We start from the raw sequence: 14,922 nt of genomic DNA on the forward strand, positions 1-14,922 counted from the left end.
ACCACATGGGGGAGGCCATCTTGTGTTAGGGTGTGATGGTCAATTTGCATATTACCTCTTTATTATATAGGATTGATTTCAGAAAGGAAGGGAGAGGGAGAGAGAGATAGAAACAGCAATGATGAGAGAGAAATATTGATTGGCTGCCTCCTGTATGCCCCCTTCTCTGCCCTTTACTGGAATTGAACTTGGGACCCTTCAGTCCGCAGGCCGACACTCTATCCACTGAGCCAAACCAGCTAGGGAAATATACCAGTATTTTTAATGTTACTTATTTTGATTAAATTAAATGTGCAGCTTCTTTTTCTGACAAACGTTTATTTTTCAAAGATAACATTTAAAAAATGTTTTAAGTTACCAATGAATACTTTATCATTCATTAAAATAATTTCTCTGCAGGCCACCTCTTCTGAGGCTACACATTGATAGATCGGCATCCTTCAGTCGTGTTTCCAAGTATTTATATACATAAGTCATAACAAAAATATAGTTTTGTTTTTATGAGTAGTCTTTTACCTCGATGGTACAATGGAAATGTTGTTCTTTAGTTTCTTTTCTTTAGTTGAATGACTCTGGAAAGCTTTTTAAGGAATTTAAAAATTAATTTTATTTTCTTTTAACAGCTAAAATAGTAATTCTCAAACACAAAAGAAATCAACCAAGCAATATAAAACGGTCTCAGGGGAAAAGTGACTTACCCCCCCCCCCCCCTCCGTAGCCCCGGAAACCAATTACTTGTGCATCCTTCTGGAAATACGTTCTCAATGTTTCCTTCCCTCCACGTGTTATACAGAGGAGATCCCACTGCATGTACAGTTTCTTTCACCCGTGTTGGGGAGGGCATGTTAGTCCCTTCAATCTTGTTGATTGCTGTGTAGTATTCCTTGGGAGAGGTGCATCACAGTGCATTCAACCATTTCTCCATGTTGGACTATTACAGTATTTTTGGTTCTTACCTCTTACAAGTGAGGAAGAGCCTTGAACTGACCTATTTGTATACTCAAGTGAATCTTTTCCTAAGTCAGGGGTGTAAAAGTGGGACCTGCCAGGTGGAAGGGAAGGCAGTGTAATTTCAGTAGCCTCTGCTGTTTTGAGGCTGCTGAGATTTGCTGGGAATGGACAAAGGAGTCATTTCTCACCCGCAGCAACACTTGCAGACTTTTCTAATTTTTGCCAATTCGATAGTTAAACAATTGTATTTTCTTTTAATTTTCATTTCCCCAATTATTGGCAAAGTTGAGCATCTTTTCATGTGTCTTTGGACCACTTTTATTTCTTGTTATAAAATTTTCTTATTTGTATCTGTTTCTCAGTTCTTTATTTTATTTTCTGATGTAATTTTTACTGATTTGTAGAAGTTTGCTACAAATTTTGGATCATAGTTCTTTGACACATATTGTGTTTATTTTCTCCCATTTTATCACTTATCTTTTAGATATCTCATATAAAAGTTTTAAATTATGATTTAGTCAAACTTGTTAAACTAATTTTAAAAAATTTGCATTTTGTTTCAAGACAGTTTTTTTCTACCCCAAATTTAACATTTTTTCTTCTATATTTTCTCCTGATTTATAGAAACTATTATTTTTCTTTTTAGCTCCAAAAAAATTACAATCACACACAGTGTGCCATTTATGTGTATTTGATGGGACTAAAAACAAAGAGCTCCTATGTATTTGGAAAGTTCTACTCTGCATTTAGGAACTCTAAAGTCTGATGCATTAAAAATCATAATCCCGCTTATCAAAAATTATAATGATTAAGGAAGGCCCTCAATAAGAGTTCAAATTCTAAATGAAACCTTGTTCTAGGTCAATATTGTTATTGGAGATATTTGCATTAGTTGTTTGTGAAAGAACAAATGATGTATGTATGTGATGGGTAGAAATACAGGTAAATAGGAAGGTAACGTACAAAGGGTAGACCTATTCAAAAAGCCTGAGAACTGGGACATGAGGAGTGGGGGAGGGGACAGGTGGTCTGTCTCCTTCATTTTCCTAATACTGCACAACCTTGAAACTCAAAGTTCCTTCCCATGGAACCTAGGGACGCGGTAGGGGAGGCCTAAAGTGTGCCCCGGGGGCACTCCGTCTGAGGGCCTGAGAGCAGCGTCTGTGCTCCTCAGCCAAGAAGGTCACCTTGACGAGGACTTCTGCGTGTGGCCCTTGCCCCTCACTGAGGCCCTTCATGTGGTCGCTGGCTCCAGCAGGTCACCCCTGCTGTCTCCTTTGATGGTGACTGGGCTGGCTTCCAGCAGTGGGGACATTAAAAGTGGCCTGGAAACCTCCAGCCTGCTGACAAGACAAACTGTGATGTACAAATTGTTCAGGTAAGTTGTCAGCTGCCTGCAGCATCCTAACCCGGGTCACACTGTCCCTGCAGCAAAGTCACCAGATCACAGGTCTCAGAGCACTGCTCTTCCCTCAACTTTCCCTAAAACTATACAATATAATACAACACAGAACAGCACAACACAACACAGTATAATACAACACAATAAAATGCACGACTCAAGCTCAAATCTACTTTAGTACTTCAAAAACGTTATTTAAAAACAAGAAAATCGAGAAGTCAGTTCGCTATAAGGATATGATTTCAAATTTTCATGAACTCTTAATGAACAAAAAAGCTTTATTAGTGCAAGAGCCTAATTGGGAAGCTGGATCGGGCTGCTCTCTGGGCCACCAGAGACAGGAGGGATCAGGGACCTGGACTGTGGTGGGGAGGTTGTCCCCTGGGTTGCAAGATGTCCTCACTCCTGGGCAAAGGAGTCCCATGAATGGGAGCCCTGCGTCACCCCATTGCCCCTTCACCCCCTGTCCCTGAGCTGCCCCTGGGAAGGGACCAGCTTTTACCTGCTAACTGTCCTGCGTGGTCACTGAAAGGTGGAACCTTGACCTCCTTCTTGGCCAAACCCCATTGGGACGGGGCTCCTGCCTTGTCTCTCCCTTGGTTGAGGTGCGTGATACTCGTTGAGGGGTGAGAGGTCATAGGTTGCAGGTGGAGAAAGCAGCCCCTCCTTCTGTCCCTCCTATGACTAGGCAGGTGCTGGGCCCACCGTCCCACCATCCCCAGCACCAGCCTGTGTTTCTCTAACTCTAAACCCTCATTTCAGTCTCAGACTCAGACCCTTAAAATATTGCAGCAACTCTCGTGGTCTCCCTGTGGCAACAGATGGATCCCTGCAGGTGTAGAAACCTCTGGTTCTCAAAGCACCAGGGTTTCCGGTGGATGAGCAGCTGGAAAATGTCCAAAATACAGCTGTGTTAGTTTCCTGTGCTTGCTGGAACAAATCCCCTCAAACATGGATGGCTCCAAACAACAGAAACAAACGTGTTCTGGCATCCACGCGTGGGCAGAACCACTCTCCTCTGAAGTCTCTAGGAGGATCCTTGCCCCTTCCAGCTCCCGGTGGTTGCCAGCATTCCTTGGCGCCTTGGCTTGTGGCAGCCTCTGCTGTCACCGCATGGCCGTTTTCCGTGTGTGTGTGTGTGTGTGTGTGTGTGTGTGTGTGCCTGTGTTCACATTTCCCCCTCTTTATAAGATTACCAGTCATTGGATGGACGCTCACCCAAATCCATGTATGAAGATCCTATTTCCAAATGAGGACACATTCACAGTCCTGGGTGAGGACTCCAACATATCTTTTTTGGGGGCACAACCCAACCTGCAACACCACCCCAGCCAACTGAGCCAGAGTCACTGGGAGCCTGGAAGTGCATGCTTCCTCAATCACTGCACCCCACCCGGCCCTCTTCCCCACACCCACTCTCCAGTGCTCTCCCACCTCACTGGCCCCTATGTGCCGGGAGCCGGTCCATCCTTGCTGTTTCAAGGGACCTGGCATATATGGCATACTGTTCTTAATATGTTTGCTCACCTTCTTGGCACTATGTGTTTTAACCAAGGTCTCTGAGAAAGGTTGTTTCCCCAGGTAGGGATTTTCCCCTGAAGTTAGGGAGGGAATAAAACCTCTTAACTAAGTGCCAGGTGGGTAATTAATCACTTTAACTACGAACAATCATGCTTAAGCTACATAATCTTTACTCCCTGGAATGGAGATAAGAAACGCCCTAACCTTTGTAATAGAGATTGATAGGATTGAATCAACTGGTATAAATACAGATGTAACGAGACAGAGAGAGAGAGACAGAACCTAGGCACAGAACCTACACAGAACGTTCTCTAGAGACAGAAGAACTTTGCTGGAGAGAACATGGCAAAAGATCCTGGACAGAAACTGGCCTCAGAACCTAGAGACAGAACCTAGCGAGAGAACATGGCAAAAGATCCTGGACTGAACCTGACTACAGAAATTGGCAAGAGAACCTGACTAGAACCTGGTGACTGAACCTGGCTGGAGAACCTGGACAGAACATGGCTGGAGAACCTAGTGAGGGAACTTGGCTACAGAACCTGGCTGGAGGACCTGGAGAACCTAGCAAGAGAACATGGACACAGAACCTGGCTGGAGATCCTAAGCAGAACCTGGTTGGAGATCCAGACCAGAACTTGGCTGGAGATCCTGACCAGAACCTGGTTGGAGATCCTGGCTGGAGATCCTGGCTAGTCTTCTGATCAACTGAACACTGTCTCCATGTCATTCCTTCTTCGCCAACTCCGTCCACACCTTTGGGGACCCCTGGACCTGCTGGGGTTGGACCCCAGCACCTATGGTTACCTGCCCCTCCTCTGCCCGACCCCTAAGGTTGGGAGCCAGTTTTAGCCTCTTCCCTGCTCCCCTGCCTAGGCCATCGCAACAGCCCGTGGTTTAAAATGCCAGCTGCAGGCTGTGGAATCAGTTCAGGTATTCAGCTGTGACCTTGCCCAGGAGCTCTAGGCCAGGTGCCTACAGCCCACTGGTTCAAATCCAGCCCCTGCCTGTTTCTATAAATGCAGTACATGGGAGCTCCCTTCTTGCCATATTGTCCATGGTGGGGTTGGGTGTTTTTTGTTTGTTTGTTTGTTTTTGTGGGGTTTTTTTGTTTGTTTGTTAATCCTCTCCTGAGGATATTTTTTCATTGATTTTTAGGGAGAGTGGAAGAGAGAGGGAAAGGCAGAGAGAAACATCAATGTGAGAGAAACACATTGATTGGTTGTCTCCTTCATGAGCCCTGACCAGGGCCTGGGCCAGGGAGGAGCCTGCAACCAAGGTACGTGCCCTTGATCAGAATTGAACCCGGGACCCTTTGCTCTGCAGGCCGATGCTCTATCCACTGAGCCAAACTGGCTAGGGCTTTTTGGTGGTTTTACTCTCCAAGGACACAGTTGAGTTGTTGTGACAGAGGCCTTCATCATTTTGATAGCCTCTTACTTACCTCACTGGTGGGGGAGGGGTTCTTGCCCTAGGGTTACAGGAATGGCAGAACACACAACTTCCCACACTGGACAATGGAGATGTCTAGAGGTCATTCCTGGAGACAGCAGGAACTGGAGGAGGCCCCGTGCACTCCTGGGCTGCCATCAACCGCCTCAGTTCATCTGCCCAGGAGTCAGGAAACTGACCCCCCACCAGCTGCTTCCCACTGGCCGAGGGGGTAGTGGTGGCTGTCCTGCTGCCGGTGCCTCTCGGGACATCGCTGATTAGGCCAAGCTCATGAAGGTGTAGGTGTTTGACTAGGAGGACATTAACAGACAATGCAAACCAGCTCCATCAGCTCCGTAGAAACAGCAACATGGAAGACACTCTGCTTCATTCGACTCTGCCTGGCTTGTCCCCCAGAAAAGCATACGGGGAAGATGCTTGGTTGGCTTAATTACACCAAACGACAATACACACATTCTGAGCTGTGTGGGGAAAGGGCTTTGGAGACAGACAGGCGGGGTCCAGGCCTGGCTTTGCTACATGTTTTCTTTGTGGTCCTGGCAGTGTTACTCATTTCCTTGAAGAATAAATCTCTGGTGCTGGTGCTGGACAGAGAGATGCTGGGGGCCACTCTCAGCACTGACTCCGTGCTCGTGGCGCCTTGATTGACAGTCCTCAGGGGTTCTCCACCCTTCTCTGCCTCCATGCCCTGCAGGTGGTCAGGAAGTCCCTCAAGAAACCCAGTGATCCTCATGGGAGATCCATCAGCACAACATAGCCTGCAGCGGGGATGAGGACTGACCTGTGTTTCAAAGGCCTTCTGAGCTCTACCATCCTCCAGGGAGAACTGGGCAGAGCTGGTCACCCCAGGCCCTGAGTGAGCCCCAGTCTGGTGAGCTGCCCTGCCCCCCACCCCCCACCCCCCACCCCTCACCCCCAGGGTCTTCCAGCAGGTGGAGAGGTGTCCCTGCCCCTTGCCCCAGGCTGCACTGCCATCGTAGTTTAGTGGACTCTACCATCTGTGCTGGGCTTAGCTGCTGTGCTCTCCTCTGTAAGGATGGTTAAATAACTTAACCCATTACGTTGAAAAAATTAGCATTAAGGCAGGAAAAAAAAACTTGAGCTCTGAAAAGCAAACAATAAATATATGAGGGATTTCATTAGTTATTTTAACTGGCAAGGTGGGCTTAGTGCCATCTGAGGGCTATTACATATCTATGACGTGACATTACACATCATGCGAGGGGGTTTTCTTATTATGCTTTATGGAAATCTGACTTCTGGTTACTCCAAATACTGTTTCTTGGGTTTTGTTCCTGTAGGATTTTTTTTTTTTTTTTTAGGAGGGAATGTTGTTGTTTTTGTTCAGAGAGCCTTTCCTCTCCTAAGTCTGCCTTCTCAGGCCCAGGCGGCGCGAGCCTGAGAGGTGGCACCGGTCAGGATGTGGGTTCTCACACTGTCCCGTTGGGGGAGGACAGACCTCACCCACATGCTCTGGTCCCAGGGTGCCTCTTCGGCTCTGGTATGATAGGTACAGCATGTGATAGTCGTTCATTTTGGTGAGCAGAATTAGGATGAGTCTTCTTCTTTTTTTAAAAAAATATATTTTATTGATTTTTTTTACAGAGAGGAAGGGAGAGGGATAGAGAGTTAGAAACATCGATGAGAGAGAAACATCCATCAGCTGCCTCCTGCACACCCCCTATTGGGGATGTGCCCGCAACCAAGGTACATGCCCTTGACCGGAATCGAACCTGGGACCCTTAAGTCCACAGGCCAACGCTCTATCCACTGAGCCAAACCGGTTAGGGCAGGATGAGTCTTCTTAACTGAAAGTGGGGCTCACTGATACCCAATCACTTCTATAGTCCCACAGGGCTCCCCTAGTGAGCGATGGCACCCAGCAATAGTGCTTTTCAGAAGTGACTGAACCTGAAAGTCTTCAGCCCACTGGTGCACCGGGGCAGAGGCATCCTTGGCACCGAAGGTAGAGAATTTGATGATAAAGCACGTGATTTTTGCAAACACTTGTTCCGTCCGTCTCATTTCTGAAATGTGTTTTTTCTGCCCCGTGTGATGTCATCTAGTTGTACTCGTTGTAGCTAAAAGCCGCATGGAACATCTTCGGTGTCTGATAGGAACGATGCCAGTATCCCACGCCTACAGTCTAGGTAGGGGGGTGACGGCGGGTTGACGGGAAAGTGCCAGGGGTGTAAGAAATGGCCCTGGCCCCAGGAGTTCACAGGCAGCCTTTATTCCTCCTGTGATGGAAACGAGGGTCTGTGGAGGGGTGCTGTGGAGGGGTGCTGGGGAGGGGACTAGGGAGGGGGCTGGGGTGGGGGGCTGTGGAGGGGTGCTGGGGAGGGGGCTGTGGAGGGGTGCTGGGGAGGGGGCTGTGGAGGGGTGCTGGGGAGGGGACTAGGGAGGGGGCTGGGGTGGGGGGCTGTGGAGGGGGCTGTGGAGGGGTGCTGTGGAGGGGGCTGTGGAGGGTGCTGGGGAGGGTGCTGGGAAGGGAACTGGGGAGGGGTGCTGTGTAGGGGTGCTGGGGAGGGGTGCTGTGGAGGGGTGCTGGGGAGGGGGCTGGGGAGGGGACTGGGGAGGGGTGCTGGGGAGGGGGCTGGGGAGGGGGCCGTGCTGGGAGACAGCAATGCGAGGTGCGCTGACATCCTGGCCTTAGCCTCGTGCTCAGCTGCGCGGTCGCTTGGCAGAGAGACGCCGTTTCCCTCCTTTGCTCTTCACTCTGCTGTGTCTGCTGAGAGCCCTGAGGTTAACCAGCTGGAGACACGCACGGTCCAGGCACGGGAAACAGGCTGTAAGCGTTGGGGAAGAGGCTTCTAGACCTCCTTTGGAGAATGCTAGTACGTAGCTGAGACAAACACCTGGTGTTGGGCGTGCCTGTCTAGGTGAGTGTGCTGGGGAGGCCTCCGAGGGACGTTTATCTCTGCTGGTCTTTGTGTCGGTGACTGAGAACACAGCCTGATGCTGCAGATCCGTCGCCCGCCTCCCGAAGGAGAAGGCTGCTTTATCTAAAAACTTCCATTGCATCCAGGAGCGAATCTGCATCACAGCAATTTGCTATTTTCTGCTCCAGGGACGGAAAAGCAGACACAGCTTAGCTTTAGCTACTGCCACTTCAGTATCCTTGCCCCCGAAACATAGATTTTCCCCCCAAGATTCCAGCAGGAGGGGAATTGGCCTTTAACTGTGTAACATGAGCTTCTCGAATAGGGTCATTAAGGTTTCCGAGCCTCGCCATGGCCAACATGTGACTCCGGATAATTCTTTGTGGTGGGGCTGTCCTGTGGACCCGGCGATTTTTAGCAGCATCCTGGGCCTGTTCACTAGGGGCGACCCACTAGCACCCTTCCCAACCTCAGCTGTGACAACCAGAGGCATCTCCACATCCTGCTCATGTCCTCTGAGGGCAACGTCGCCCCCAGGTGGAGAGCACTGCCCTGGAGATAATGAACACCATTAGAACTCTAAGCACATCCCATGTTCCCAGACCAGCTCTATTTAAAGAATGGCACAAGCGGGTCTCTGGCAATTTGTACAGAAACAGCCTTTGTGCGACAAAACGCTGGGCTCTGCCTTTTAGGTGACAATGCTGAAACGCAATCCAAAACCTCACTCAGGGCTTCCTCCGATTACATCAGTTCATTATTTCATATTGTGTGGGGTCTTTTCCAGGCGACAAATTGGATTTTGATTTTTGAAAGCATGGCAGTTGGATTTTTAATAATATTTAGGATTAAAAGGGAAGATGAGAAAACTTTTATTTTCTCGTTATCAGTGCCCCTAATTGAATTTTAGAAAGTCTGTTGGAAGAAGTTAGACGTCAGACAACATGTTGTGAGGCATGCGGATGCTTCAACCTGGTCAGAGGGAGAACAGACCCCAGATGCTTGGAGGGTCTGGAGAAGAACGAGCAGCCGTGAGCTCGTGTGATGATGGTTCATTTCATGTGCCGACTTGGCTGGGCCATGGCGCCCAGATATTTGGTCAGACATTATTCTGGAGGTTTCTGTGAGGGGGCTTTGGGTTGACGTATGTATTTAAATCGGTGGACTTGGAGTGAGCTGCAGTGCCGTCCATAACGTGGGTGCACCTCAAGTCAGTTGATGGCCTTCAGTAGAACAGACTGACCTCCCCTGCCCCTGCTCCCAAGATGCCTTTGGACTTGAACTGCAACACTGGCTCTCCTCTGGGTCTCCAGCTTGCTGACTGACCCTGTAGATTTTGGACTTGCCAGTTTCCATGATCACCCGAGGCAATTCCTTAAAACAAATATCTATTTATCTGCCTACCTACTATCCACATCCTATTGGCTTGGTTTCTCTGGAGAACCCTGGCTAACACAACTAGAGGAGAAATCCCAAGCAGTTTCTTGGTTAAGTGTCACCACCCACTCACCCTGTTTTCCGGGAGCATATGGCTGTCGCCGCCGCCTGGGAGGGCTCCGCAACGCACTGTTTCCTTGTTTTTGTTTTGTCTCCTTTGGATTCTGCAGAGGCCAGCAGGATGCCAGGTCTTGGGGGGAAAAGGTTTACTTTGGGTTTGTAAGAAGCAGCATTTAAGCAGCACAGCAGCTGTCAAGTTGGAAAAAGCTGCGGAACAGCAGAAGAGCACCCCAGGCCGCCTGGGCAGGCGGCAGATGTTCTCAAAATAATTAATGAATTAAGAACCTGGCTGGGTCTGGCAATGTCTCCCCTCCCCACCCAGACCCTCCCGTAGCCCTGCCCTACAGCTGGTTCTCCATGACACGCTGACGCACACACGGGCTCATGTGTGTGTCCACAGCTAGCTTGCGAAAGGGCCGGGACCGAGGACGGGCAGCAGTATCATTCCGCTTCGGGCGTGTGTTGTGTGCAGGGGAGTCAGCATTTCAGATCCTGACACACCCCAGATCCTCCCCTGATCAGCGGGGCACCTCCCGGTGTCAGCCTGTGATCTGACTGTGGTCCTCAAGGTTGGATAGTTGTGATTATTTTTGCATCCCACTATGGGTTACAGAAGAGAGGCGAATGTCTTGCTTGTCAAAAGCTGCTCACAGGCACCCCAGACTTCCTGCTAATGGTTCCTCCCTAAGTCTGTTCCCAAAGGGCCCATAGCACAGGGCCAGCTGCTAGGTCCAAGCAGGATGTTTTAATCAACTGCCTTAAGCTTGACCATTTTAGGACGTTTTAAAGTAGATGATTAGACTCAAGGTGCCACATGTCCAATAGTCCGACTTTGTGTCTGTGAAACAGTTTGTGAAAATACCCATCATGCATGCATGTTTGTGTTTCCATAGAAACCATCTGGCAACCCTAGTAAAATGTAAGAGAAAAATCTCTGAAATGTAAGAAAAAACAAGCCATGAGGAGAAATGCAGGGGTTTTATTATAATCAGTATTATTCTTCAAGTTAACAATTGGTACTCATTCAGGAAACAGTATGCTTTCAGCGAGCCACAGATACAGGCCAGGTGCAACTACAAGTACATAAACATGCCCCTTGGGAAACAGCATGGCGCTCCTGCCTGCACACCCAGGTATCAACATCGCGCCTACATTTCTGTAGCGGAAGGTGCAAGGGTCTGCACAGGCCTGACCTGCACTGCCTGCTCTCAGCGCCCTTCTGGGATGCCAACTCTGGGGGGTGGGGTGGGGGTGGGGAGCTGCTTGCTCCGTGTGCCCCACAACCATGCTGGAGTGTGCCTCTCCAAAACCAGCCTTGGTGTATACCAACCTCTCAGACTAAGAAATACCAGATATGATCACATGGTACCTTGAAGGTTAGACTCCAGCTTCCACAAGCCAGTGGGAGGAAACGACACGGCCTTCAGAAAGCCAGGCAGGGCTTTTCCCTCAGGGGAGGGCATGGGTCTGCCTCGGTCTGAGCCATCCCTGCTCATCGCAGCTCTGGACTGAATGGCATCGCAAGGCTGGCAGCGGGCACGCTGCTCACAGCGCACTGCTGGCCTGCAGCAAATGCCACTGCTGGCAAGTGGGGTGGCTGACGGGAGGGCCCTCCACAGGCCTCTGCTCAGGAAGATCTGAAGGAACCTTTGGCTTTTCAGAAAAGCAGGCACTCCACCCCCGAGCCAGAGAGCAGCCCAGGGTGGCTCTGGGCAGGAAACGCACAGAAAGCGGGGCCATCTGACGGGCCCAAGTGAAGGTGGGCCCAGCAAACGTGCACAGGCAGAAGGAATCTGGACAGCTGGGCCACGGGCACACAGGCTTTTCTAGCTCTAATGGAATGTGGTGTCTCTTGTTCCCAGGGAGACAAAGGGCAGGTTCAGTCTGTTCTCTCTGTGGTCACTTCTCTCCCCATGCAGTCTGTGCTCTTGCTGTGTGTCCAGAATTGGCTGTCCGTCTGCCTGGCCAGTGGCCACTTCCAGAACTCAGAGACAGCTCTAGAGGTGAGTGACGACAAACACGAATTTGTCTTGATTGCTCAGGTGCAGGCTGCCTTGATGGGGGGGCAGTGCTGGGCTTGGGACCCACACTGAGATCTCCTCCCAGAGGTACTACCTTTGGGCAAACTACCTGCCCTCTAATTTTTCAGCAAGATGACTCCTGTAATAACAGAGCCATCTCAGAGATGCAAACTTTTCTTTGGTCCTTCTGGGGTCGCCCTGCACAGGGACCCCTGGTAGCACAGGGAATGACATTCAGGGTTGCTATGGTCCGTTTTAAGTTTTCTTTGATGTCTTTCTGAAACCCACCCCCGTAATGAACACCCTCATTTCTTATGCTCCCTTATGTGTGCAGATTTGATTGTCCTGGTACTTAGAAGCATAAAACGATTGAGCTTTCCTCCTAATTTCAATCCAACCCTCCCACATTTGTGCCCCTTTGTTTTTAAGACCATAGGCAGGACTTTTCGTCAATGGCTGAAATAGTTCTAAAGCTAAACTCTGAGCAACTTCGTTTTGCTCAGAACTTGGCAGATTCTGCTAATGGCCCCTCACCAAACAGGACTCCCTGGGAACAAGGTTTGGGGTCTGTTTCTAGCTTTGATTTGGAAATATAAGGCAAAGGAAGGGTGCGTTGCTTTGCCTTAGATCTCCCACTGGAAAAGTGTTTGGAAGAAAATGCAGTTCTCTTTGCCGGGGAAATACCAAATGTCGGGAACCAGGCACGGCAGGGGAGGGCACTGGGTCCTCGCGGTCACTTGCGAGGCTGCTGGATGTGCTGGGTCCTATGGGACGGGTACTTGTCCATGGAGGCGTGGGGCTTCTGGTGAGCCACCTGAGCGGCTGCCGGGGGGAAGTCCTTGTCGCCCTGTCGGAGACACAGAAGGAAGGCATGGTGTCATCAACACTGACTAGCTGGGTTCGCGCAGGAGCAAGGCCCCAACCCCGAGTCCACTGTGTCCCTACAGCGTGGGTGATGGACTGGGTGCCTGTGGGCAGGCAGGAGCCTGTCCCCTGGCCTGTGGGGTCCCTGAAGCTCCCTGGGGAGCGGGGGGGCACTGAGGCCTACACACCACCCAGAAGGTGAGGATCTGGCTGTCTCTTCCCACACGCCTTGCCCACACGCCTGAGATTGGAAACACCCAAACATGTGTTTGGGTGTCTTCTGCTAGAACTGCTCCTGTAATTGTCTGAACTGGGGGCCAGACAGAATCAAATCCAGGCCTTCCATTCAGATCTGCCACCACAGCTGTGAGCCGGGAAGGATACCAAAGGGCAGGGCTGTAAGGTGTGAGACAGCACCTGTCTTCACCTGCCGAGCCTTGGAGAAGGTACCCCTGTCTCCAGGGAGGAATCACTGGGTGCCACAGGGCCTGTGAGGCTGCCGCCAGGGCTGCTCCGGCTAACCAACTGGCCATGGTTGACCTCAAACTTGTGTCTGCATTTAATTTCCTCACATGTAGTAGATGTGCCACTCATCTGTCCCAGCGTCTCAGCACGGCTGTGGTGAGCTGTCCCCAGCAACGACATTTTCTTCACACATCGTATGCTAAGTGCTCAGCTGTACTGTGAGCCACAGAACTGTGGGTGGTGTTAGCGTATCCTCCTCACAATGGGAGTTAGCTGGTGGGAGGGCTGGAGTTACAGAACACTGGGTTCACCACAAGAGGGCGCTCTTTGTAAAGGGTATCACTAAAGCCCATGTGTTTAGACCAGGGGTTGGCAAGCACTTTCTGTAATATGTCAGGTAGTAAATATTTTAGGCTTTGCAGGTCATACTCTCTGCCTCAACTATTTGGTTGGCCACTGCAGCATGAAAGCAGCTGCATACGATGCATACATGATGGGCGTGGCTGTGTGCCACGAAAACTTCACGCTGAAATCTGAATTGCATATAATTTTCACATGTCATGAATATAGACTTCTTACTTTTATTTCTTCAACTATTTAAAAATGCAAAAGCATTCTCAGCTCAGTCTCCCAGAAGCACTTGGCCGGTGGGTAGCTGTGGTCCCCGGCCAAGTCCAAAAAGACGGGAGACAGGTGAGGAGGAGGAGAGGCAGCTGCTCCCACCCTTGCTGTGTGCTCCATGCTGTCACTGTCCCTAGTTCCCCGCTATGCGCTCGTGGACAGGAGACCACAGAACACCACTGGCCCCATGGAAGAATGGGGTTAGCAAAGACAAGGGACCGAAAGACCTCACGCTGAGGCCCATGTGATGAAGGCTCTTACCCGGGCGATGACACCGGAGATGTACACGGTGGGTTTAGGCGGGCTGTAAGACAAGAAGGGAAAAGACAATTTAGCAGAAAACTCACCAAAGGGGGCTGTGGCAGCGACAACAGGTGGATGAGGTCAGTTTGGGGGGAGGGAATAAGCATGGCTGAGGAGGGAAGAGAAGTGGGAAGGTTATTTCACCACAACTACCACCTGGCCGCGGGCTCAGGGCACCTGTGGAGGCCTCCTGAGGGAGGCCAGGCAGGGGAGTGGCTGAAAGCACTCTCCTCTTGTTCTCTGGTTCGTCCTCAGTCCTCAATCTGTAACTACGGGCAAGCCCAGAGGTGTTGGTTTCAGATTGCAGACACAGGCGTCCCTCAAGCAGTAAGTCAGGGTCACACTGGATGAACTGGAGACGCTAGGAGGCTCCCTGTTCTGTGGGCTGAGGGTCCCCTTCCACAGTCCTCGTGGGGCCCGTGGCTTCCAGCAGCTGCTAAGGGGCAAGACCCAGAGCCAATGCACTCCTGGCCCCTAGGAGACCCCAAGCAGGTCCTTCCGAAGCTATTGTCAATGTCAACATCTTCTATCCTACTGAGCTCGCCACTGTCACCAAAACGGAGAGGATGGACATAGGGGCCAAAGTCATACATGTTCATAGTTGAGAATCAGACAAACCCAAACATGTTAGAATCTAGGAGGAGCCTGAAATAGAGATGGTTCTGTTCTGATAATTATGCAGCATCACCTTCCAGTAAAGCCCGGCCATCTGTAGGCGCGGCGAGCCCGTGACTACTTCCATCATTGCCAGTTTATGTTGGTTTTGTAACCTACATCAAGCCTCTGAAGGCAGAAACAGAGACACACCCTCCCCCCGCAGCAAGAGCCACACATCCTGTTTCTCTACATATATATGTTCGATGTATTGTTGAAAAGCAGACAAGCAGAAAAAAATTAAAGTCACTTCTCTCTGTTATGATCTGTATGACCCTGATGCACAGAA

General features: G+C 50.2%; 1 protein-coding gene across 1 annotated transcript in view; it reads right to left on the reverse strand.

The window, feature by feature from the left end:
- Positions 1-10,664: 10,664 nt before the first annotated feature.
- Positions 10,665-14,922, reverse strand: part of DAP (death associated protein) — a 52,394-nt gene continuing 48,136 nt past the window's right edge. The window contains exons 3-4 of the mRNA XM_081089706.1: positions 13,938-13,980; positions 10,665-12,573 (exon numbers count right to left, since the gene is read on the reverse strand). Coding sequence (XP_080945832.1) covers positions 12,460-12,573; positions 13,938-13,980 — 157 coding nt within the window. The 3' untranslated portion in view covers positions 10,665-12,459. The remainder of the gene's footprint in view (positions 12,574-13,937; positions 13,981-14,922) is intronic.

Source organism: Myotis nattereri (genome assembly GCF_964212035.1).
Source record: "Myotis nattereri genome assembly, chromosome: 4".
NCBI classification, from domain to species: Eukaryota; Metazoa; Chordata; class Mammalia; order Chiroptera; family Vespertilionidae; genus Myotis; species Myotis nattereri.